Genomic DNA, 26,629 nt, shown 5'->3' on the forward strand with positions numbered 1-26,629 from the left:
CTTCACCAGGAGAAATGTATTTCAGGTCGCTGTCGAGCCAGACCCAGTTTTGCTGCTGACTGCTTGAGGTCTTCTTTTAAAATCTTCACATAGTCCTCTCTTTATGATCCTTCCACCTTGACGAGATTCCCAGTTCCAGACACACTGAAGAATCCTCACAGCATAATACTCAACTCAGCATCACAGCAAAGTATAGACCTGTCGGTCCACTGTGTCCATTTCCTGCTTTGCTTCTTCAAAGCAGGAAATGGAGATTACATAAACGATTAAGGTTAATATGTGCTAATATGTGCATACGTGTAAATATTTTAATAATGTTTGCTTTAACACCTTCCTGTGATTATTTTCATGCTGGTTTGAAATAAAGTATCTCCCTCTTGTCATGATTCGGCTGTGTGGCAGGCAGGATGGACCCAAACGACCCAAAAGCAGATCATACAAACAACACTAAACTAAACTGGGAAAAACTAATTACAATGTGCACCAGGAGACACAGGGTGAATCACGCACAGCGATCAAGGAGAACGCAACATAGAACTGAGGGAGACGCGGACATAAATACGCAGAGGGTTAACGAGGGAACACACAGCTGACACAGATAATCATAACATGACAGGGCAGGAGCAAACACAACATGACGCATACTGACGGGAGACTGTCAAAGTAAAACAGAAAGTACACAGAGGCGCAGACAGGAGGGGAGTAGAGAACATGGGGAGAGCACAGACAAAACGGGCTGGGGAAAACATGGAATAAAACACAAGGAGGAGAAACGAGGCACGGGAACTCAGATACGTGGAGGGGGACACGGGATAAAGAAATGAGGGGAATTCTAATAAACTAAACAACCTAGGAACCATAGAATAAATAGAGAACAAAATACAAAAACACAAGAAAACTAAGAACGCTGGGTCAAAATGACCCAGGACCATGACACCTCTGCTGTTACTGCAGCCTACTGCAACTTACATTTCGTTAGCTTCATAGCATAATTGCCTAAGTCATTTGACTAAGTCAATGACTTAGGCACTTGTGCTATGAAGCTAACGATTTAAGGTTTTTGAGAGGCAAAGCATGAAATGGACACAGTGGACCGGCATGTGTATTACAAGCTTTGCTGTGATATCTTGTAATACTCCCTCCACCGTGCTTTAGTGTAGGGACGGTGTTCTTTGGGTTGTACTCCTCTCCTTGCTTTTTCCAAATATAAGCAGTGTGACCAGTAAGCTCTACTTTCAGCTCATCTGACCAAAGGGAGAACTTCCAGTATAAGTGATCTTTCTCCAGGTTGTCCTTACCATACTTTAGTCTGGCTTGAAGGTCTCTCTTCTGCAGAAATTTAGATTTTCTTGGTCGGGAACAGGGCGATTTTGAATAAGATAAGATAAGATAAGATAAGATAAGATAAGATAAGATAAGATAAGATAAGATAAGATAAGATAAGATAGAACTTTATTAATCCCTCGGGTGGGTTCCTCTGGGAAATTCGACTTCCAAAAAGCACAGCAACGACCGAAGTTACAGTTACAGAATTGTTATATATATATATATACACACACACACACACACACACACACACACACACACACACACACATATATATAAATACAGAGACAAATATAAATAAAATATACAAAGGGGATAAATAGAATAAATAGGAATAAAAAATAAAAATACAAGTGAATTGCACATTTCAAGTATTGAGTCTATTGCACTGTTGACTATTTACAAAAAGTATTGCACAAGGTATTGTACAGTGAGGTGAAGAGGCACTACAGCTTAGTTGTTCCCCCCTCCTTTGTCCTCCTGTTTCCTGTTTCCCCTCCCTCTCCCCTCTCTGGAGGCACCCCCAAAAGTTTTCTTACTTTCTTACAAAAAAGTTTTCTTACTTTTTTGACAATATTTGCTGTTTGTGTGACACACTACTAAAAATATAAAAAGCATACAGTACTGTACTTGTTTGAGACGTAACATTTTAACAACAACAGTATAGATAACCCTCGCTCCCAAAATGCTTTGTTCCAGCTCGGCTCTCCCCTGCTCTGGCTCTAGCGCTCTTGCTGCTACAGCAATGGTGGCTGAGACTCAGCAGAGTGGAGGTGTAAGTGTCTGGCTTAAAACAGGACATATTAGCTACATTTAACCTTCAGTTACTCTTTATATAGTTAGGTAGGAGTCAGGCCATGTTTCTTTTTAGCTGAAAAACATTACACCAGGTAACCTGCAGTGTTGAAAATTTTCCGACAATGTTTGCTACCCTACAATCCGTCCTGCTCTGTAGTAAATTCAGCGACATTTGACCGTCCTGTTGCTCCCATTGAAATGTATACAGCCTATTTAAAATCTAAAACTTTAAATTGTCCTGTTTGAAATGGATACTAACTAACTGACTGACTGAATGCCCATTAACCTTATAACTCCGGTTGTGTGTGTGTGTGTGTGTGTGTGTGTGTGTGTGTGTGTGTGTGTGTGTGTGTGTGTGTGTGTGTGTGTACGTGTACAGAGAGACAGCCAGGTTCATAATGGATATGAGGACGTTTTTTCAAAAAAAGGAGCCACATTCAGGTAAAAGTGTAAAATCAAATGATCCGTCAATCAAGAATAATGTTGGATCAGTGTTTCAATATTTATATCTTGTATTAGATGTTCATGTGCTTTGGTTATCTGCCTTTTGGTTGAAAGTACACTGAGAGGGGACTTTTTGTTAGTGATCTTAATATAATTTTTTTCATATTAATGTAATTTTTCATCTAATTGAATACAATCTATTTGTGTATGATTGTCAGTCCAAAGAGGGAGAGAGGAAAGAGGGGAACATGAGGAGAAAGGGCAAGGTCAGGAAGAACCAGGTAAGAAAACAGACAGGGAACAGTGACAGGCACAACACAAACTGTTAAACTGACAAAGAGAAAAAAACTCATATAATCTGGAAGCTGTGTTCTCACTATATTAAAGCTGCTGTACAGAATCTGCTAAACAAACTGGTTTGAAACATTTTTGACCCTCTTTAACAACATTCCAACATAACATTATCATTGGGGAGATTACAATTAATGATATATTTTTATGTGGTTCAGCCACAACTCTACTGAAACCTCAGTCAGTAATAGGTAGGCCAACTTTTGGACCGTCCAGTTGTCTGTATGACTGGTGCAGTACATACGTCACATTTGCACACTATCAGAAAGTGCCAAACAGCCCTGGTGGAGTGAGGAGCTGTAAAGAGAAGCAGATGCTCTGTTTATATTCTAAACATGTTTTAAGCTTGTTTCAAAGATTCTGTACAGCAGCTTTAAATGTTTTCCAAAAGCACACATACACTTATCAGTGTTTCTCAAACTTTTTACAGTGTGTACCACCTGATAAAAATGTCAAGCTCTCTTAAGTACCACTATGAATACATGAAAGTCATAAATCTTACAACACAAAATTATTATTATTAAATTAGTAAAATTAGTATCTGCAATAAAGATTTTTTCATACATTGTTCACATTCTACCACAGGCAAAGTTGCCTCCATTTTTATAGTTTTTATTAATATTTTGTAATAATTTATTTGTAATAATTTATTCTGTTTTGGGAGTGTTTTTTTATGTATCTGTATTATATTATAGATACACATTAAAAGTGAATCTGTCCAAAAAATGCACTCAGTTTTTACTCACTATGAGCATCATTCATTATTCTCCTCCAGTAATTAAGGTTAGGAAATGTATTTTTTCTATTCCAATCCATTCTTCTTTGGCAGCATTTAAATAATCTTTATCAGATTTGATGGTTTTGTTACAGACTTTTTGAAAAAGTGTTTTGCTTTTCTTTCACAATTGTGGGATTAAATTGTGTTAAAATGCACAAAACAGTGATGTCATGTTTTGTGCCGAGGACCCAGGCACAGAGAGACTTGATGAATTTAAGAATCTTATGATTTAATAAAGAAATTTGCAGACGTGCACAGAGATGGTAAAATTATGATGACTGATAACAGAGTTGAAGACAACAGATGATGAGGACAGGGAGGAACAGGGGTTTAAATGCACCAAGGAGACAGTCAGAGAGAACTTGGAACAACATTTAAGGATGCAGGGACTGACAGAGACAGGTTTAGCTTGCCTGGCTGGGCAGCTCTCTGGGTGCTCACCACCCCCAAAGCTCTGATCCTAGAATCGCCCCTGGTCGGGAACCCCACAGTTCATTCCTGTGCAGAGTTCTAGTAATTAACTTCTTTTAGACTAAAATTCCTGACTCAGCTACGTCATTCACTCATGACACATCTCTCACTAGTTTTCCCACAGTCAATTTTTGCCAGAACACCAGAAACCCCTCCTGTATACGTTACATTGTAGGGTTTCAGGGGGGCATAACCTGCCGTGCACCTCTTAGAAACGTAACCACTCCAACTATTGTTATATAGCACTTTGACACAACCACAAGGTACTTAACATATAATGCACCAGCACAAGTATAAATGTAATGACGCTGGCCACTTGTATGCATGTTGGCTACCCTGCTTTGTGTCCCGGCAGACACATATGTGGCCCATGATGCATTACCGCCACCGTGTGGTAAGGAGTGTCACTACAGTGCAAAAAAAAAAAAAAACCAACAAAAAAACAATTGTGATATCCTGTGCAATAAGGAAGACCTCAGTCATTTCTTTATTTGCCTATGTTACGTCCCCACATAAAAGCTAGGCGAAGAAGGTGGGGGACAGTAACAATTGGATCCGGATTGGAATGAATAGGATGCCAGGCAGAGGTGTTTAACACAAAATAAATCTTTATTATAATCTCTCTCTCTCTCTCTCTCTCTCTCTCTCTCTCTCTCTCTCACACACACACACACACACACACACACACACACACACACACACACACACACACACACACACACACACACCAGGCCTTTTCCACACCTAGACCAGAATCACACACTGACCAGCACAGAGGAAACCCACCAGAATCCTCACCCACACCCGCACTGCGCTCCTCCAGCTTATATCACCTCTGGAGGGTAATTGGTGGTAAACGAGGGCGGATGAGCAGCAGGTGTGTCCTAAAGGAGAAGGCAGGGGCACAGAGAAGGAGGAAGAGAGGGAGAGGACAACACCATGCCCACAGCCTCACAGGATGTAACAACCGAACTTGGGCATGTGCAAAAAAACACTGACACTGCTCTCCAAAAACTGTTTCCCCCCTGTGGACAAAACCCTGCCCACCCCCGTTACATCTTAACAACAATTTTCAGCTGCTCCCTTGATTTACAGTAGCTTGTCACATCAGTTTTATTGACATAGCATCTTTCAAGAAATATCACAAAGTGCTCTACAACAAGAAATTCTAAAGAAGAATTATTACAATTATCATTGCAATTGTTACATCAAAACAAGTTTTAAAAGATGTGTTTTTCACTATGTGGTCCACAGATCTCAGGCTCAAATGGGGAAAGTTCCAGAATCTGGACAAAACCTCTGTTCTCCTTAATTTTCAGCCTTGTAAGATACACAGCCAGCCGACCCTGATCACAAGACCTCAAGGACCTGCGTCTGGATGTTCAAGGGTGTGACATGAGAGTACTTAGAAGACTTTGTTAAAAGTCTTGCATTTTCGTTCTGAACAATTTGCTGATGTTCCAAGGAGGGTTAGTCAAGACAAGAGAACAAGGAATTACAGTAATCCAGACAAGATGAAATAAAGGCATGAACAGCAATTTCTAATTCAGAGTGTGATATGTGTTACACACACTCTTAACAGATGTGTTAAGAGAAAAAAGCAAGAGTGAGCCAGAGATTTAACACGATCATCTAAAAGGAACGCTGCTTAAAAAGTTGCCCCCAACGGTTTCTGATAGAAGATTTAGTAAATGTGGCAAAGGGGGGCCTACAGTGTCCATTACCTTTGGCACAAATCTGTCTGGGGACACAAACAAGGACCTCTGTTTTTTCTTCATTAAGCTGAAGAAGACTGTCAGTCATCCAATTTTTAATAGAATCTGAGCACTTATGTAAGACCTGTAGCTATGCTTACTGTAACTCATATGTGTACAGGCCTGTAATAGCCTGTGTAAACATGCTGTAGCAAAAAGGTTCTCTGATAAATCTATATGTATACCAATATGCCTAACAGGTAGTTTAAAAAAATCTTAAAAGAAACAGAATGCCGCTTTTTACAGTTTTTCTCGATTGCTAAAACACATTTCTTGAAACTACGCCTCATATCCTCACAACTGTAAACACAAATCCATAACATCTCACTCAATTTCCCAAACATCCTATTTCCAGGTCAAAATGAAGCTCTACACCCAAAACTATTCACTCCTGCTGAAAAACCAAACTTTGCCCTCAGACATCAAACACAAGCCCTCAAAAACACACACACTACAACAGAGTTTTGCACACTGGTACAATTAATTCAAAACAATAGTTCCAAAACAAATAGGTTGCTTATGGTTCTCCCCTTCAAAACCCTTGTCACATGATAAACACAAAAGACGCAACCAATGTATGTACAGTGGCACATTGTCATTCATGTACTATACAGTACAACACACACCAGAAACATTATCCCACCTCAGCATCTTGTCTTTGGTCTGGGTCAGGCCAGAGAATCTCATCCACATCACAGGCTATATTGGCCCCAGCCAGGCAGCGGGGGTAAAATCCTCTTGCATGCCTGATCCACCCCTGTCATGCATCTACTGATATGTCTAGGCAGGCCTCTTCCATGGCCTGAAGGAGGTGAACACGGACATAAGGTTCTCGGTCATACACTTTCCACCGCCATGCCGAAAATAACTCCTCTATCGGGTTTAGAAAGGGAGAGTATGCAGGCAGAAAGATATTAGAAAACCTTGGGTTATTGGTAAACCAGTCACGAACCAGAGCAGCGCGATGGAAGCTGACGTTATCCCACACAACAACGTAGTGAGGCTGCTCTGGCTGTGCTGGTTCCCTGTAGTCCAGCTGGAACATATGTTGTCTTAAACCATCAAGAAAAGCAAGGAGAAGCATAGTGTTATAGGGTCCTAGTACGGCATGGCGGTGGAGTACCCCTCGTTGGCTGATGGCTGCGCACATAGTGACATTCCCCCCACGCTGACCAGGGACATTTACAATAGCCCGATGGCCAATTATGTTCCTCCCCCTTTTCCTTCTTTTGGTCAGGTTAAAACCTGCCTCATCCACAAAGATTATTTCATGGGGAACACGCCGTCCTTCAATCTCAAAGATTCTCTGCAAAACACATAACACAGTAGAGTCAATCGGTACCCTGAACCACAGTTCAAGAGTGCTGAAATGGCAGCATAAACTGCCATGCTGTGATGGTACACAATACTTTATACAGTATCCAAACTCATACCTGAACATATTCCACACGTTGGTTTTTCACTCTGTCAGAGTTTCGTTCGAAAGGGACTCGGTATGCCTGTTTCATCCGGAATTGATTCTTTCGGAGGATGCGGTCAATTGTGGAGAGGCTGATGGCATGTATGCCTCGAAAAAGATGATCATCCTCAATCACTCTCCTTTGAATCTCTTGCAGGCGGATTACATTATTTGCAATTACCATGTTTACAAGTTCCCTCTCTTGCTCCTCCGACAAAAGCCTTAACCTGCCTCCACCAGGTGGTCGTCTCTGTGTCCTACAAAAATAGAAGCACTCATTACTGTAACTGTCACACATTCATTTTACAGGCAAATAATGGAAACATACTGAAACTCAAGACACATAAGTTCAGTAACTTAAACGTTACTGTACAAAGCAGTCTTACTGCAAGTACACCTACCTGTTTTCCTCCCTGAAGGTTCTGATGATGGAGGCAACAGTGAAGCGACTCAAATTTGGTTGTACTCGTTGCCCAGCCTCCCTCATAGTCATCCCATGGACAAGGACATGGTCAACTAAAGTGGCTCGAATTTCATCCGAGACTGACTGTCTTCTTGCCCTTGCTCTTCCCCTTCCTTGTCGCCGTCGTTCTCCACCTCCACCTCCTTCACCACGTCCTCCTCCTCCTCCACCTCTCCCTCCTCCTCCACCACCTTCCTGTTGTCCTAGACCACCTCCTCCTCCTCTTCCACCACGTCCTCCTCTTTCACCACACCCTCCTCTTTCACCATGTCCTCTTCCTCCACCACGTCTTCCTCCTTCACCACGTCCTCCTCCTTCACCACGTCCTCTTTCTCCACCACGTCCTCTTCCTTTGCATCTCTTTGGATCCATTGTTTCAAACCTGAATGAGCTGACTTTGGCCCTTTTATCTATCCATCGCAGGTTCTGATTGGTGTGTGCTAAATTTTGACTCCTAGTGTTTCCACCTGGTTAATTGTGTGCTAATTGAGCTCAAGCTATGCTGACTTAAGTTAACATTATTGCATGCTAGTGCTTTCTAAATGACTACATGGTGTAAGCACTGTAAAATGTAGGGATTTGTGTGTAGAGTTTTGCAGTAACAGTTCACCAAATTTGAGTCATGTGTCAAAGCAGGGAATAGTGTTTATAGTTCAGGGAAATGGGTGAGCTTTTTGAACAATAGCGTTACGGTTTTGAAATTTTAGTTTAGAGGCCTGGTTATAGTGTTTAAGCAATCGAGAAAAACTGTATAATATACTATTTTATAACAATGTGCAGTACAGACTTCTTCCACTAGATGGCAAAGTCCAACAATAAAACTTGTGAAGAGGTTTCCTTCTATAGTCAGCTGTCATATATCTATATTTCATATGAAACATATTTGACTCAAGAGATGTGACATGAATATCAAGTAAAATGTTGCCTAATCTTTATTTTAGTGCATTTTCACCAATTTATTAGCCTGGATGTAACATAGCTGGACTACAGAATGGGTAAATTTGTCATAGGTCAGAGAGGCTCTGGTGGTCAGAGCAACTTAGTGATTGTGGAAGAGTAAATAGTTCATATTTAAAAGTCACCAAAATAAAGTGTCCTCTTGCCCAGGGTACTCATAATCAGCAGCTTTAAATAAAGGTGGCTCAAAACACGGACACACACATCACACAGTTCCACGAAACGGACATTAAATGTTAGAAGAGCCAGGGAACATGTGCATACACGTTTTCCAGCCCCTTCATTTTGTATTCTAGAGAGGATACCTGCAGGAGAAGCGCTCCGCCCTCCACCTCTCCTCTTCTCTCTAAATGCACACACATTACTCACACATACACAAATCATACACACAAGCTTTGTCATTTTACTGTATGTGGTAGAGCCCTCTGCTGACTGCATGTGTTCCCTGAAGCCTGATTTATTTCCTGGGACATTATCACCAGGAGTATACTGGAGGTAAATAAACTCTATTTTGCAGCCTCTCAAAAAACTGAAATGACAGTCAGGATATATCTGCTCTCCTGTTGCTGGATATCGTTATCTTCACAGGAGCACAGTGGAGCCATTAAACCAGCACCCACACATGAGAAAACAAAGTCACCCTGCTGTGCAGGAGCACTGACCATTGTTAGTGTTTACATACAGATAATACACCCACATTGTTTCTATTCTTTTAAACTAAGGGCACAAAATACACATCTTTATCTGACACACACACACACACACACACACACACACATACACACACACACACACACACACACACGTATGTGTGTGTGTGTGTGTGTGTGTGTTAGATAGATAGATAGATAGATAGATAGATAGATAGATAGATAGATAGATATCAAAGATATAAAAAATTTAAAAATATTACTATTTAAAATCTAAGTAAAAACTAATAAAATACATAACATCAAATTGTTTCTAAATAGCTGTTGTGTTAAAATGTTTTTCTTTGAATATTGTTGTAGAAAGCTCCAGTGTAGTATAAATGACAGTGAAGCAGTAAGTTGGTATTGTGGGTTGAACTCTTATAGCCAGCTAAGCTAGCTGGACTTCTCTCATGTTGTTTCTGTTTCCAGACATGATTTTATTCAGTAGACTCTCTGAGCCAGCTGCCTTTCACACTCTCAGCGGACCCTGACAGGAATCTATTGATCACATTGGAATTTATAGCACATACTTACTTGTTTTTAAGTAAAAGAGGATTTTCATCCAAAGGGCCCACATGTGTATGCACCAAATGTTAAAAATCATGATTTTTTTCACTTCATTAGAAATGTTTTTCAGAAACACTTTCATGTTCTCGGTGGGAGTTGATGGGCTACTTTGTATCTATCTTGGTATGTTTATCTAGTGTTTCATGGGTGTGTCAAAATTCTCCTGCAGACCGGCTACAGCTCCGCAGAGTTATGTTAATTTGATGCTTGTGTTTCTACTAAACATAACTTTGATTTGCGAGAGGATATTAAACATTCGCATAAAAGGCTCAAAGTGGGTCACATGGGTAGAAGCAGCATACAGAGAATGAATGTTTTCAAATGAATGATGTGGAGCTGCCTCACAGTTATAACTACCACTTTGCAAACAGACGCGTAGTAACGAACTTATGAAAGAATAATAAAGATAAAATGAATGTTGGACTTTTTCTCAAGGACAAACATGAAACAGGATCCGTGTCCATGAAGACATGGTAAAACATGTCAGATCAGCTTCAAAGGCTATGGCTATCACTTCCAGCCATTTTTAATGACGCTGGTGTTTGAAACGTTTCTTCTTTGTCTGGTTTTGTCAGAAAGGCTGTAGACAATCAGACTGCAGCTGCCATAAAAGATGACTGATGTAAGAGAGGTGTTTGACTGCGAAATCGTGCTAAATGACTCGTGGGCATGTCAGGTTTTATTCAAAGCTCTGCCAAGGGAGCATATCAGGAAATGTCTCTACACTCATGTGTATGATATGAGCGCCCTTTTAAATTTAGTGAAACTCTCCACTGTAAAACCAAACTCTGAGAATATTTAGGACTTTTGCACCTCCCAAGCTAGTCACAGCTCACCAAACAGCAGTTAAAAAAAAGTTGCACTAGCTAAAAAATGTTGAACATTTCTACTTTTGCCGACTTAAATATTTTTCCCACTTTAATGAAATGCACTTCTCCATTAATATAACACATTCCAGAGTGGGTATGTGAAGTTCCCAGTTTGAAATGAAAAACAGTGGGTTCCTCTTCTTTTAAGTACTACCTTTAAGGGTCACCACAGCACATTCATCTGCCTCCATCTAACCTTATTTCCTAATATGTTAGCTAAAATATTACACATGTTCTGTCACACTGGCTTGTATATTTAATCTGTTTTCATTTTGACTAGAAAAGCTGCAACCCTGTGAGCAAACTGGGTAGCTCTGTTAATGTTACAGAGACTGTATAGTTAAAGGTAGGAGAGTGCTAAGAGATGTTTTTTTCTGATTATAAAAATGATAATATTCTAAGAATATGAGGCTCCATAAACACAAGATGTAATGAGTAATGGTTCCAATGAAACAGAAGTAGCTGCGGTACTTAATTTGAGAAGTTATAGTTAGACTACTAATATTTGCTTAAAAGTATTTGTGATCATTTTCTTACAAAACATAACTGAGCTTCCCAGCGAAGCAGGATCAGAAATCCGAATGTTTGCCTTTTAAATTTAGCAGCTTGAATGAATCACCTTTTTAAATGTAGATCATCTTGCCAATTTTTTAAAGACCCAAGCAGAAAACTTTCATTATTCATAGGTAAGGCTTTTTATATCCAGAAGTGGTGCTACATGTTGTTTTCCAGCTGAATGGAAACATTGTAAACTGTAGGCGGTTGTCGGTGGAGCAGGTTGATTGCTGCTGTAGCTGCAAGGTGCACTGCATGTCTTCTGTTACCCAACGTGAGACAAGTGTGCTCTGTATTAGCAGCTCCTTCAACCTGCTGTGGGGAGATAAAGCCAGAAGCTCTCGATATCAAATGTGCCTCCAGCAGAATGGAATAATGGAAGCCGACAAGACGGGTTCACCTCCCTGAAGAGAGCATCTGGACTCTAGCAGCCATTCAGATAAAAAGACAGAGAAAGTGGAGAGAGGGCCTGAATTCGACTTTCATGCTTCACATCTCAACTCGAGTGCTTTTGTTAGAAGTGGAGTGTTGTTTTTCCTCTCTCTCTCTACCCAGAGGAAAATTCTGCTGCTCGTAACAGCCCTTTCTCAGTCTCCAAAGAAATAAATAACCTCTTTTTTTATTCAAGAATACAGCAGAAATAAAATACACAGTTCAGAGGGAATGTAACCTCTGCTGCCCTCAGGTGAATGTATGGCTATTCACCCTATGCAGCGAGCTTAACATAAGAGGAGATGGTTCCAGGAACGACAGGACACATCGCTTTGTCTTTGTGTCTTTAACTGAAGACCGTTTTTTCCTCTTTTAATTTGTAAGACTGTGAACATACAGTAAAATAATACGTAGCATCAGTATCAACATATTTTGTAAACAAAACAGAAGTTAGCAACATAGCTTTCCTTATGCTTTACATTCACCATTAACATCTTTCCTTATACGTTCAAATAACCTTTTAAGTAACATGAAAGTAACAATCTTACAGAAAATGAAGTTAGACATTGCTTACTTACAGATTATGGCTCAACAAACTCCCCAACGATGTAAACTGGGCTTAAAGTTGTGCAGCTTGTTTTCTGCTCCATGCATTTTCTCACACTGCCCGCGTGAACTTTGCCTGCTGCTTACAACACATCACCAAAGGGGGCAGTGTAGCGCACACCAAACAACCAAAGAAGAAGCCACAAACTGAAGGGGTAATACTGCCCACTATTGGGAAACCTGAGAAATGCGCCAGCCAAAGAAACCCAACAAAGTAACAACCGAGGGGCAGAATATAACCGATTTCTCATTTTGTGTCTGGTCATTTATAAAGCAATCATTTTTTTCCCTGAATCTCACTGTTATCTCATGAGCCGTTTATTTCAGACAAATAAAGATCAATGTGGGAAGAGAAAAAAACAGAGCATTTTAAATTGGGACTGGGCTGAAATGAGATGAAGGGTTTCCTCAGGACTTTGCTTGAAGCAGTTTGAGAGAGTGGTCAAAATTGATTATGTTTAGAGGAAAGAGGCTGCAGTAAAAAGATATCTGACTTTGAATTTGCCTGTTTTTAACACAGGGTTGACATAAACAAAAATACCTGATTATGACTCTGCAGGTCCACATGACCTCTGGGGTTGTCCTGTGCTGTTTGATACTCTCTGCTTTTAAGATTAGGCTTAAAACGTCCTGTTCTGATAGGGCATATAGTTAGGGATGGATCAGGTGATCCTAATTTCTCCTTAAATTGTGCTGCAATAAGTCTATGCTGCGGGAGCTTCCCATGATGCACTGAGTGTTTTTGTTTCACTCCCCTCATTTCAGTCTGTCCTCTATTCTTCCTGTGAAAAGGTAGATTGTGTTTCTCACTGTCACAGAGGGCTTGCTCATAGGTCAGAGGTGTCAAACATGAAGTATGAGGGCCAGAATCAGGCCGACAAAGACTGGACAGCCTTTGAAAATCTGAATGAGCGCATACATTTTGGACGTTTAACTGTATGTGCATTGGGTTTTTAAAGCTTTTAGTATTGAATAGCTGGGTCCAGAGTGAGCTTTAGAGCTGTTGGTACGTGGGCTTTAAAGCCAATTACCTCCTGTCTGCTGCTGTAAGTGGATTTTCTCTGTGTGAGGGGGGGAAGGGGGTATGCTTATTTATGAATGCATTACATAATGTTTTACAAGAAAAAATTAAATCACCAACAAATGTAAACTTTTATCAGGGATCTTTACCTTACAATGTAAAGTGATTTGAAGCAACTGTTGTTGTGATTTGGCACTAGATAAATAAAGCTGAATTAAATGTTAGATTTTACTGATTAAAGACTAGAGCCTCTGAGTATTGTTCCTGAACAATGGAGAGTTTTCAGATCCAGGCTCTTTATTGTGCTGTTCGAGCCATTCCTTAGCAATTTTGTGGTTTTGATGTGTCAAAATGTTCTCCTAAGATAAGGTGCTGCTGTCAGTGAGTGTGGTTAGTAAAATGGGCTGTACTTACGTAGCACTTTTCTACTCTAATTTAACACTCAACGCGCTTTTTACCACAAGCATCACTGACCCAGTCACACGGTGCTTTAGTCTAAAAGTACTTTGCCTAACATTCATGCACATACTGGGGACAATTGGAATTCACCGTTCTGCCAAAGGGCAAATGAACCTGCTTTGCCAAGCTGTGCTTGGTCTGCAGTGTTTAAGTAAGTAATGGTGACCAGTGTCAATAAATGTCATCATTCATAATTAAAACTGTCACATCCACACATTTATTAATTCTGTTTCAGTCACAAATATTCAGATTTCTACTGGTAGTTGTTTTCCTTATGCCAATTTAGGCTACTTTGTCTCTATACATAAAAATAAGAAAAGCTAGTGTACTGTTCTGGCAGACTGAGGGAAATAGCTTCCTCCCTCCAGATATTTCCTACACAGTGTATATGTAGTAATGACAAGATTGCATTTAATCAAATAAGCTGCTGTGGGCAGGTCATTATCATCAATCAACTATGTAAAATGACCACATAAATCTGATTTTATCTAGTGGACATGTGCAGTATATTTCCTCTCCATCCATTACTGACTGAAGCCACACACTTGTTTCCTCAGTTAATTTTTAACAGAGTGAGAGGCAACAAGCAGGAAAACAGGTAAATGGATCTTTGTTCCTAGTTTTCCATCTGTGATAAGAGTACAAGACCTTGTGGTGCAAATGTACAAGTATATTTTTGTACCAGGCAGGCAGACTGCTGCTCAAACTCAGACAAGCCTACACTCGTTCATTTTAATGTTCTCTGTTTTGTTTCATTTAAAGATTGTTGATACATTTAATTGTTGCCAATTTGATTTATTTATCTGCTTTATCCACTTTCTACTTGCTTAATATAATTTAGAGGATATTATCTAATTCCTTCACTGTATGCCTCTCTGCTTTAATAAATTTCAGACTGCATGTGTTTTAAAGGCACTTCTATGTAAATATATGTCCAGTATTCAGGCTCTTTTAGATCTGTTTTTGGTTTTTACTACCACTGGCTCTGCTTAATAATCTTGCTGTTTTCTGCTCAGTCTCTAGCATATTGTCTCTCTAATAAGAGACTTTTGGTGCAGCAAAAAAATGACACTGCAGAAGGAGGCCATTTCAGAGGAGCTCCAGATTTAACTAAAAATTCTCTGTAGGTTCAATAATTTATGACATTGTTATTGCACTATATTGTTTTAAGTTGCTTTACCTAAATGATTTTCCATTTAAGCCAAACTAGCAGTTATTGTGTCATTTGTATCCATATCTGTTGGGGAGAAAACCTGGTGACACAGTTAGCATTGTTCCCTTCACTAAAAAGGTCCTGGGTTCAAAACCACCTGCTGGCCTGTGTGAAGTTTTTATGTTCTCCCTGTGCTTGCAGGGGTTCTCTACATGATCTCTGGCTTACTCAGTTGTTTGTAGGTGCACTTTTTCTTCTGGCAGTCTGCTGGCTTGTAAGTCCCTGCAGTAACACTAACTGATGCAAATGATGTAACAGTGAATTTACAAGCTGCAGGTCACAGCCTCTGGAAACCTGCAGGCAATTATGAACATCCCTTCCCTGTAGTAAAACTGTGTGTTGTTGCATGTTGTATATTTCCCCCTGTTTTTCATAGACAAAAGTCAACAATGAGTTGAACCATCTGTTGAGGCTTTATTAAACTGCCTACACTGCCTGCAGCCCTCAGCTGTCACGGTTTACCTGCAACAGGATGATTTAACTTTTAACAAAAAGCAGGAAGTTGGTGATGTTTTTTCCACAGTGAATGAATCATTTGGTAGTGAATATCTGGGGGGAAACGAAGGTGTGTTTGGGATTTGGTCAAAATATATTTATGTATATTTGGGTGTTTGGGCTAATAAAGGAACAGTCACCACATCCACTCAAATTATCCAGAGAAAGTAGGGCTGCTTAAACATCCATCTATCCATTTTCTTACTTATCCAGTTCAGGGTGGAGGTGGCCTATCCCAGCTGTCAACTTAAACAAGTTAAACATAAATGAATAACAGATTTCAAAATATTATGAGAAAAATATATTTTAAAAATTGGAAGAATTTGGTATTACCTTTTATATTACTTTGCAAAAAGTTATGCATTACTGTCCAAAACTTTGGATGAACTGACAATTTGCACTGGCTTAGAGTAACATTTGCATTTCCTCTTACTCGTGGAGAAGTGTCAGCGACAGCAGACGGTGGCTGGTTGTAACTACAGCAAGTGTCAGTGCACCCAAGTTGTGGTTCCACATGAATAGGTCTGCACCATCTCATTAAAGAAGAAATTTAGACCACTGGTACCGGTCCGTGAGTTGTTTGGTACCGCCAGAGTTGAGGCTCGGGTGTGAAATTTATTGTTTTCAGGGACTTCAAGGTTCCCTGGGTCTTTTCCCATGTGTTATGAATAAATCCTTCCTTTTTTGGTTGCTGTACTTGTTTTATTTTGTTGTATTTTTCCGCAGCACCTTAAAAAAGGCCGGTCCGTGAAAATATTGTCAGATATGGCGCCAAAAAGGTTAGGGGACTGCTGATCTAGAGGAACTAACTCTGAGAACTGGTGAGCTAGTTAATTCAAGACTACTTTTCATATGTTAAAATAATTTGTTTCTTCTTTGTTTCTTCTTTTAAAACAGAAATGATATTGTACATTTCACTGCCCTTTCTGTGGTGTAGTGGGAGGAGAAACTGCCAAGAAGGTGTTGTGTATCATCTGGACAGAGGAAATGGGAGACTTGGTCGTGGAATGACAAAATGCAGGAAAGCATTCAAAGGAGAAGGAGGCTAGGCTTGGAGGCTGGGCATACAACAAAGATAGAGGTGGCAAATCTAAAGAAAAAGACATGATGAATTACATGGGAGGCTAGATACTTAAGACAAAGAAAAGTACTTGTATCAATTTTTTAAATAGAGATATTAAGCTGGAAAGGATGTGCAACAGGTTAGGGTGATTTAGGAGTTGGAAATATGTAAACAAGTGAAGAGAGCGTACTGGGAAGATGGAAGGAGTATTTTGAGGAGTTCATGAGTGAATGAGGGAGAAAGGAGGACAGATGGAGGAAAGTTAGTGAATCATGAAATACAGAGGATTGTGGAAAGGCAGATGGTTCAGATGACATACCTGAGATGTCCAGGAGAGAGGGCAGCGGACTTTTTGGTCAGACTGTTTAACACAATCTCGTAGAGTCAGAGGATCCCTGAGAATCAGTATACTGACACCAATTTTTAAGGACAAAGATGATGTGCAGAACTGTAGTAACTACAGTAACATGAAGATAAAAAAAAAAAGAGTTGTTGAAGCCAAGCTAAGAAGAGAGGTGGTGATCAGCGAGCAGCAGTATGGTTTCATGCTGAGAAAGAGAACTACAGATGCAGTATTTACTTTCAGTTTGTTAATAGAGAAGTATAGAGAACAGGTTGAACTGTGTTACAGAGATAATACAAGGTATAGTAACAAGAGAGGAACTGTGATAGTGCATGATGAAGTTCAGTGGCAGAGAAGTATGTCAGGGTGAGGACAGGGAGACAGTGGTGAGGTGCACAGCAAGATAACAGATGGAAGACAATGTGATGTGTATTTAGAGCAGGTAGAAGAGAGCCTGGAGAGGTGGAGATGGAGTCAGAGAGACTGGGGTATTGTGAGAGCGATTTCACACCTGTACTTTGTTTCCTCTGGTCCAAATCAGTTGATGAGTTTGTAAACTTGCAGCTTTTTCCCATGATTCGGTTTCTTTTCACACAGAGAAAAATCCAAGTGAACATTTTTTAATCCGTTGACTCTGTGAAGGCAACTTCTGTGACAATAATTAAGTCCACAACAAATTTTCCAAAGGGGACAATGAAGTATATTTATCATATCCAAGCGAACCAAAATGTGTCGCTACAAACCACGACGTGGGAATATTCAGTCTGCTTATTAGCCAGGCAAAAGTAAATACAGGAAGAAGGAGCTGTTTTATGGACTATTGGAGAACACAGAGAATTTATGGCTAGTAGCCCATACAGACCTTTGCACATGTAGTACCTTGCTGCATCCCAGAAGACAAAGCACAACTGACTACACAAAGTTATTTAGCTCTAATTTGCAACATTTTTCAGAATATTAAGCAGCATCCCAGGTCATAACCAAAAACACCTTTAATATTTTCTTACAACTAGATTACAACGACATGGTACAGAAGCAGCTCCCTGATCTTGATCCAATTCCAGGCATTCCCACTGAAAAGAAAGAAAATAGGTCCAGCAAATTTTGAATTTCTTTTGGCATTAACAAGAAAGTGTCAATCACTGTCATCAGTGACCATGTGACGGACCAATGCAAGCAATAAACCAGTGATTTGCAGATGCAACCTTCAGATTCTATCCAGCATGATTTCCTCCCAAAATAATTACTCGAACTTTCCCCCAGACAATGTTCAGTTTCCAAACCAGTCTAATTATAGACTGGTTCTCAAAAAGCACCAAGGAAGAACTGGCTCTGCAGAGGCGCCAGTGTTCTGAATCCGACCCTGGCTGTGCCCACTCAAGGCAATACTTGAGATTCTGCATCTCAGAAGCAGGGTGCTAAGAATAGTGTTGGGCTATATTTTTAAGAATACCGCAAAACGCTGCACAGAGCAGATAAGGGGGGCTAGAAGTCAGACATAGGAAGAGAATCTAGTAAAAGAACCCACACAGAATAATCTGTCTTCACAATGAAGACTTTGGGAGAACTCTCAAATTAAATACACACACCAAGGGCGATGGATAGTAAGGTCCAGGTGAATCAGGAAAATAATGGGGACGGGGAAAAGGAACAAAAGTGGGAAGTAAAAACACAGAAGGCTGCAGGAGGAGTTAACGTTAACTACAAGATGGTCTAAGAACAGATCCAGATACATGATACAGACAACAACAGGAAAAGACTATGGAACTGATGGCAATACCAAAAACACTGGCAGCCATCAGTGCTACCCCACAGTCTTCTAGTAGATCCTTCTCTCAACCCATCCGGTCACGGCAGATAGCCGCCCCTCCATGAGCCTGGTTCTGCCAAGGTTTCTTCCTGTTAAAAGGGAGTTTTTCCTTCCCACTGTCCCAGAGTGCTTGTTCTTCGGGGGTCATATGATTCAAATGAATTCAATTGAATTTATACAGCACCAAATCACAACCACAGTCACATCAAGGCTATTGTAGGGTCTACCTTACAACAACAGTGAATAAAACTGAAATGAGTTGAATAGATGCACTAATGGTATAAGTGTGAAAATCCTATGTGGCTTTCTTCTTGATTTCACAAAGAGTCACAAGATAGTAGACCTCTGACCTTAACCATGATTTAAATCATCTGAGACTTTTTGTAGATGCACCTATAATTTGAAAATCCAACATCATCATGTTCAAAAAGTTGTGTATCCACACCACCCACCTGGCAGGGTGATGACAAAAGCCTGTCAGCCTTTCATGGCTGATGGGTAAAAAGTAAAGTTGAATTTCTTCAGTCATTTTCCTATGAAGCATAAAGTCCTTACGAAATTGATTTCTGTGCTTTGGCTGTAGTCCTTTATTACCTCGTAAACCTCACAGTGGATGAAAAGTGATGCGGCAATTAGATCTGTCAGAGATGTTTTCCATCAGGGAATTGTGTTGCGGTTGTTGTTTACCCCTCGTTGCCCTGAGGTTCTCACATTATTCATCTCCTGGATATTGCAGTCAGAGTTGTAGCATTAGCACATTGATAAATATATTTTCTGTTTGCTGACAATATAATCATTCGTCTTGACGTCTTTCAATCATTGGCTCCATCTCCCCCTTGCACACACACAAAGGTTGCCATGGAGATTTGCGTCCTGCACTCTGGAGGTTGTCATGGCACCAATGTTTACCGGTGTTTTGTTGGCACGGTGATCTCTCTGCCCCCACCAGAATGAAGCAGTTTAAGTTTGCGGCTGTTGAACACTGCTGGATGTTTACAGACTCCTGAAATGGATCGCAATGACTGACATCGAAAGAGAGGAGGACGCGGGTGAGACTGATAGTGAGGGGAGAAAGGCGTGGGTTTATGGATATGATCTGCCTGTTGAAAGCATCATTGAAGTGGCTATGAGCGCCAATGAGGATACTCAAAGGAAAAGAGCAGCATTGTGCTGAGCTATAGCTGCATAATAAGGAATATATGATTTTTCAGTTTTATCACAACATCTTACCATTGGTCTCCCTTTTCAAAGCTGTATATTAAAAATTCTGCCCTCTGTGGTGCACATTAAAGGAGAGTCTGAAGAAGGGACACAGAGAACAGGCTAGTCATCCGAATCTATTTTAACACTCAACATGACTTCACATTTTTAGATAATAGCACCAAAAGATTTCCTCCCTGTTTCGGTGTAAGTTCAAAGAATAGTTTATTCTGTTTGCCGAGAGCCTGACTGTTCTTCATCCTGGTTTAAATACAAACAATCAGATACTAGAAACACACTCCCGACTCAAAGACTGGAGGGAAAAATAAGGTTAATATATGAAGACTGAGAAATGTTCAGCTCAGTTGCTGTCTGCTGATAAAAGGCAGTTTCTTGAACCTGGTCTCCGGTGCAATGTGATGAAATGCCTTTATCTCTGGCAAACATATCCTCCTTGAAACCAAGTAGGTTTTTACACAGATGAGGTTTCCTAGGAGACGAGAAAAGAGAAAGTAAATGGCAAGAGAAAAAGGCAGGCTCCACTGAGCTGCTATAGTACACTGTCTGACACAGAGGTGATGCCTTTAACGAGTGATATTCTGACCATTATGTCAGAACTTTGACCTCTTTTACATTTTACCCTCACGAGTTTTAACAGCAAATCCTACCCCAAAAACAACAAGGGTTCAAACCTGTGGGTGAGACCTCCATCCAGTCAATACCCTCCAGCTCTGCAAAGCATTTCATGGACATAATTATCAGAAGTGATGTCAGTGTAATTTAATTAACGTGCTAAAGGCGAGAAGGAATAATAGCATGTAACATAATACAAACTTAACTCATTTTGTATTCTGTTTAAGTCAATTTTTCTGTATACTGTAGCAGCAAATCACAACAACAGAGCCTTCAGTAATTAAGAGAAAACCCAAAGAATCAGACAAAGCCCTATAAGCAAGCATTTGGTGACAGAGGGAAAGAAAAACTCCCTTTTAACAAGAAGAATTTATTCAACAGCGCCAGGCTCAGCGAGAGGCAGCCATCTAATGTGGGAGGGAGACCAGATAGACTCAAATGAGGTGAATGAAGAAGAAACACTCAGTGCATCGTGGGAATCGTCCAGCATCGTATCTAGGAGAGGCTAGCTGGTTCCACAGAAGAGGTGTCTGAAAGCTGAAGGCTCTGCCTCCCATTCTACCGTTAAACGTTCCCAGGATGTTTAAAAGTAGAATGGGAGGCTGCACTTCACAGCCAGCAGTCTGAGTGAAGTGCTGTATTGGGGTGATACGGTACTATGAGGTGTTTAAGATAAGGTGGTTTTAGTCAAAAGGAGATGGATTTGAAATTTGATTCTGGATTTAACAAGGAGCCAATGTGGGAGAAATATGTTCTGTGTTTCCGATCCCTATCAGTGATCTCATTACATCAACTTTTGAATTACAATAGTCCACCCTAGAAGTCTTAATTCTTCTTCTTATTTTTTTTATTTTTTAGAGTGATAAACTGTTTCTATATTAAATGGCTGTTCCTCTGAATACACAGACTTTCAAAGATTTGTAGACTGGAGTAGTTCCAATAAACTTTCTTATGGAAACCAAACCCTGTAAGTGCGGCTGTAAATATATTTAAGTTGCTGTAAAGCTGGGCTTAGCATAGCGTTGCCCTGAGGTAACAAACCACATTTTCATGCCTTACACTGGCCCTTCAAAAAAAAAACTTTTTTTTTCAAATAATGCTACCAGACACATCTCTTTCCAATAAAATGATGAGTTGAAGGTGGTGTGCCTTTCATTTGGGGGGGGGGACCCCTATTGTTGTGGGGACACAAATTTGTTTACACATTCCCATTGTGAGGTCTCGCCTACTTTATAGGGACAAATTGCAAGGTAAATCATTTGCCTTCAGAGATGGAGACGAGGCAAGCCTGAGGACAGCTAGGGCCAACCTTTCCCGTGGCATCAGAGAGGCTAAGAGACAGTACTCCAGGAAAATATCCCATCACTTCAAAGACAGCAGAGACTCACGGAGCCTGTGGCGGGGCATTCAGACCATCACAGATTACAAGCCCCCACCACAGACTTGTGACAGTACTAACCCCCTGCTGAACGAGCTGAACACTTTCTTTGCTCGCTTTGAAGTCCGAAACAGCACCACTGCACAGAAGACCCCACCCCCTCCTGGTGACCAGGTGATGACTCTGTCCCCGGACAGCGTGAGGAGATCCCTCAGCAGGATCAATGCACGTAAAGCTCCGGGTCCTGACAACATTCCTGGTCGTGCACTGAGAGACTGTGCAGTGGAACTCACTGATGTCTTCACAGACATCTTCAACATATCACTCATCCAGGCTGTCGTCCCCACATGTTTTAAAGCCACCACAATCATTCCGGTTCCAAAAAAGTCATCTCCCTCCTGCTTTAATGACTACCGTCCTGTTGCACTTACTCCCATCCTGATGAAGTGCTTCGAACGACTAGTCATGCAGCACATCAAGACTGTCCTGCCCCCCTCCCTGGACCCCTTCCAGTTTGCGTATCGGCCCAATCGCTCAACCGATGATGCCATCTCCACTGCACTCCACTCAGCACTCACACACCTGGACAAAAAAGATTCACATGTTCGAATGCTGTTCATAGTCTTCAGTTCAGCATTCAACACTATAATCCCCCAACAGCTCACTCAAAAACTGGTCCAGCTGGGGCTCAACACCTCACTGTGCAAATGGCTGTTGGATTTCCTCACCGGAAGACCTCAAGCAGTACGGGTCGGCAGTAATACATCCAGCACCATCATTTTAAACACGGGGGCCCCGCAGGGATGTGTGCTGAGCCCCCTCCTCTTCACTCTGCTGACCCATGACTGCACTCCATCACACAGCTCCAACCTCTTCATCAAGTTTGCGGACGACACAACGGTGGTGGGTCTCATTAGCAACAGGGATGAGACCGACTACAGAAGTGAGGTGAGACGCCTGGCCACGTGGTGTGCTGACAACAATCTCTCTCTGAATGTGGAGAAGACGAAGGAGATTGTTGTGGACTTCAGGAGAATGCACACCCAACATGCTCCTCTGACCATTGACGGAGCGTCTGTGGAGAGAGTGAGCAGCACCAAGTTCTTGGGTGTGCACATCACAGAGGATCTCTCCTGGACGTACAACACCACAGCACTGGCCAAGAAATCACAGCAGCGTCTCTTCTTTCTCCGCAAACTAAGAAGAGCAGGAGCTCCAGCCCCCATCATGTACACTTTCTACAAAGGCACCATCGAGAGCATCCTGTCAAGCTGCATCACTGTGTGGTTTGGAGCCTGCAATGCGTCCTGCCATAGAACCCTCCAACGCATAGTGAGAGCTGCAGAGAGGATCATTGGTGTCTCTCTCCCCTCCCTCCAGGACATTTACAGCACCCGTCTCACTAAAAAAGCCCTTTGCATAGCGGCTGATCCCACGCACCCAATGCAAAGCTTCTTCAAGCTGCTGCCGTCAGGGAGGAGACTGCGGAGTCTCCAGGCCAGGACCAACAGACTGAAGGACAGCTTCATCCATCAGGCTGTCAGGAAGCTAAACTCCCTCCCGATTCTGCCCCCCTCTCCCCTCTTCTCCACCACGGTCTCACTGAACTCTGTCACACACACACACTCACTCACTCTCTGACGCACTCACTGGCCTGCTCCAGTCACTTTGTGGAGCATTGGACTGCTTAAGCATTGGACCTCATAAGACTTTGTTGTTACACTATCTCTTACCGTACACTACTAAATCCCCATTTGCACTATTTGCCTATTTTGCACCACTATGCCTTCTTACTTGAATATTGTATATTGTATATTGCATAGCTTTTTTTTGTTATACGTAAAATTGTATTGTATTTATTTAAATTTTTACTTTTTAATTATTTTATTTGCATTTTTCTAATCACTAGGGTTTGAGAGTAATGCAATTTCTATTCTGTGTATGTCCTGTACATGTGGCAGAATTGACAAATAAAGTTGACTTGACTTGACTTGACTTGACTTAATTTTAGGGTGAAGGCTTGAGTCAGGGTTAGGGTAAGGTTCAGGCAGGGACTTGTGATGGGTAGAGTCAGGATAAGTCTCCAGGAAATGAATGTAAGTTAATGTAATGTCCCCAAAAGTGATTGAAACACAACGTGTGTGTGTGTGTGTGTGTGTGTGTGTGTGTGTGTGTGTGTGTGTGTGTGTGTGTGTGTGTGTGTGCGTGTGGGGTTAGGGTCAAATGTTGGATGTATTTTGGTGTTTTATTGTTCTGTGAAATGTTTACATTGTTTATTTGTTGTTTATTTATTTGTTCATCCTTGTTGTACTAATACAACTTATTATAGGATAACTTGGCATTTTACTACCCTTGTCGCACAGTGTTGCCTTGAAGCAACAAACCAATATCTGTTTGTTTTTTTTTTTGGGGGGGGGGGGGGGGGGGGGGCCTTAAAGCTCCCCCAAAATAGGGAGAAATATTTTTTTCCCAAAAAATTAAAAAGTCATGCAGTAGAGGGTTAACAAAGAGCTCAATCTGTTCAAAATCAATAGGTGGACCCCACAATAACAGTAGTATATTCAGGGAAGACAATGCTTGGGTTTTGACTTCTGATAAGTAGCAGAGATAGTCACATGAAATTTAAGGGTTGAAGAGCCCATTTAAATTGTTTTAAAACTGCAAACAAATCAGTTTGAGATGTTTCTTGCTTTTGTCCAGCATAATAATTTTCTATAGCAGTACCAGTATTGCAGGATAGTTATATCATAACTGCACCAATTTAATGTCCATAATGTAGAGTAACAGAAATGATACCCTGTATGTTTTATGTATCACACAGGAATATAATTTTTAAAAACTTACCCAAAATATATTTGGGGCACATAATAAAAAAAAACGTAAAAAGAAGTGACTTACCTTTAATTCTAAACTCTGATGCAGTCTAATCTGTCAGCATCTTTCTCTTTGCTCTCTTCCCTGTTTGTTGCTGCTCCCAATCTCCCTTCAAACTATAAAACCTGATTGTGTTTAGCGAGCACACACACACACACATAAGGATTGGGAGTGAACAGAAGAGGCTTTGGTTTGTGGAAGGGGCTGACGGGTGCCGAGCAAACAGAGCCTCGGCCTCCCTTCCAGGTTTCGATCTTACTCACCTTTCTCATCAGAGAGCTACTATGAGAACAAACAGACTTCTGTTCTGTTCCTGCTGGCAAAGACACAAACTCCTGCTGCGGTACCGACGCTTGTGAACATGCTGGCCAACCTTTTATTTACGTATGAACCCTGAAATCTCCACCAAAAAACAGGGAAAAGTAGAGCAGGAAAAAGCAGTCCATGAGTGCACAACTTCAAGTCACATTTTGAAATCAGAATACTTTATTAATCCCTAAGGAAGTTATGTAATCAATTTAGTAAATGATTTTTCAGCTGTACTGGATTGTACCACCACAGGCCAGTGCTAATAAAAAGGAAAAATGACTTTTATTTTCCTAAAAAAGCCTTCATCCCTATCTGAGTGATATAAAGGCAGAGCATTAGGTCTCTGAAGTCAGAAATGATTTTCTCTACTTCAAGTTTGTTATCATAATAATAATAACAATCTAACTATGATGATCATAAAATATATCTGAATGGCTTTTCCCTAAATCCTCCTAGACACATTAATCTGGATGAAACTTAATTATATAAACTATTTTGGGTACCAGGACAACATCTGTATAGCTTTTGGGAAATATTTTATAACACTGAAATCCTTTCTTATTAAATATATTATGTCTGGTAAGTGATGTCAGAACGAACAGTGACATTACATCTAAGTTACGTGTTCATGTGTAAAGAACAAGTCAGGGTGATTACATGTGTAAAAATCACAGTAATTATTTTTTCTTCTCAGTTTTTCACGTCCAGATAACCAAAATAGGCACGTCATTTTGTGGCATTCAATGTTCATGTCCTGACAACATCATAGATTATAGGTCCACATAGCATGTCTAAGCTTCTGTGGCATCAAATGTGTTTTCAAATGCTTTTAGATGGAAACCATTTTTTTTGTTTTGTTTTGGTTGAAGGAAAAGAAAATGGATTCATCCTCAGGGCTAAAACGTGGGTACTGAACTGGTTGTGCAGATTTTAGTACTTCTTGCATGTATTTTTGTCAGTGATGGCAGCACGTGAGGAGGAAAAACAGGAGGCCATCATTATAGTTAGATGTAACTTATTCTGAACTAAGCTGACAATTAAAACCTAATTCATTGAATCTATTAGGACCTTGCATAGGCAAACAACCTAAATTTTCAGTAAACATACCTTTTTTGCCATTTTTAGCTTTTTTGTACCATTTTTTAATCCATTATGATTTAAAATCTTGATTGATGTTTGCTATAACAGAGTCCCCCATAACCCACCCAGGACCCTAGGCCCGATGGTACAACTTTAATAAATCATGTAAGTAATTTTTTAGTTAAAATGACTGTGACACATCAAAACACTGAAACTAAAGTGGTGAAAG

The 26,629-nt window shown here is 40.7% G+C and overlaps 1 protein-coding gene across 1 annotated transcript; it reads right to left on the reverse strand.

Annotated features, from left to right (window-relative positions):
• Positions 1 to 5,986: 5,986 nt before the first annotated feature.
• LOC147311126 (uncharacterized) lies at positions 5,987 to 8,586 on the reverse strand. Its single transcript, XM_086266539.1, has 3 exons — positions 7,783 to 8,586; positions 7,356 to 7,638; positions 5,987 to 7,228 (listed from the first exon to the last, which is right to left on the reverse strand). Exons 1-3 carry the CDS (start codon positions 8,214 to 8,216, stop codon positions 6,683 to 6,685), a joined length of 1,263 nt encoding a protein of 420 aa, XP_086122665.1. The 5' UTR covers positions 8,217 to 8,586; the 3' UTR covers positions 5,987 to 6,682.
• Between the last annotated feature and the right edge of the window lie 18,043 nt (positions 8,587 to 26,629).

The sequence above is a fragment of the Aulonocara sp. 'chitande type north' Nkhata Bay genome, linkage group LG16, assembly GCF_057382095.1.
Source record: "Aulonocara sp. 'chitande type north' Nkhata Bay isolate Kocher_YH1m ecotype deep benthic linkage group LG16, A_spYH_male_GT1.1, whole genome shotgun sequence".
Lineage (NCBI taxonomy): Eukaryota > Metazoa > Chordata > Actinopteri > Cichliformes > Cichlidae > Aulonocara > Aulonocara sp. 'chitande type north' Nkhata Bay.

Bases quoted from the DNA above. Each gene is read 5' to 3' on its own strand.
- LOC147311126 (XM_086266539.1), bottom strand. From the start codon at position 8,216: ATGGATCCAAAGAGATGCAAAGGAAGAGGACGTGGTGGAGAAAGAGGA. The intron at 7,639-7,782 runs GTAGGTGTACTT...CTATTTTTGTAG, and splicing joins ACCTTCAGGGAGGAAAACAG to GACACAGAGACGACCACCTG. The intron at 7,229-7,355 runs GTATGAGTTTGG...TGTGTTTTGCAG, and splicing joins AACGTGTGGAATATGTTCAG to AGAATCTTTGAGATTGAAGG.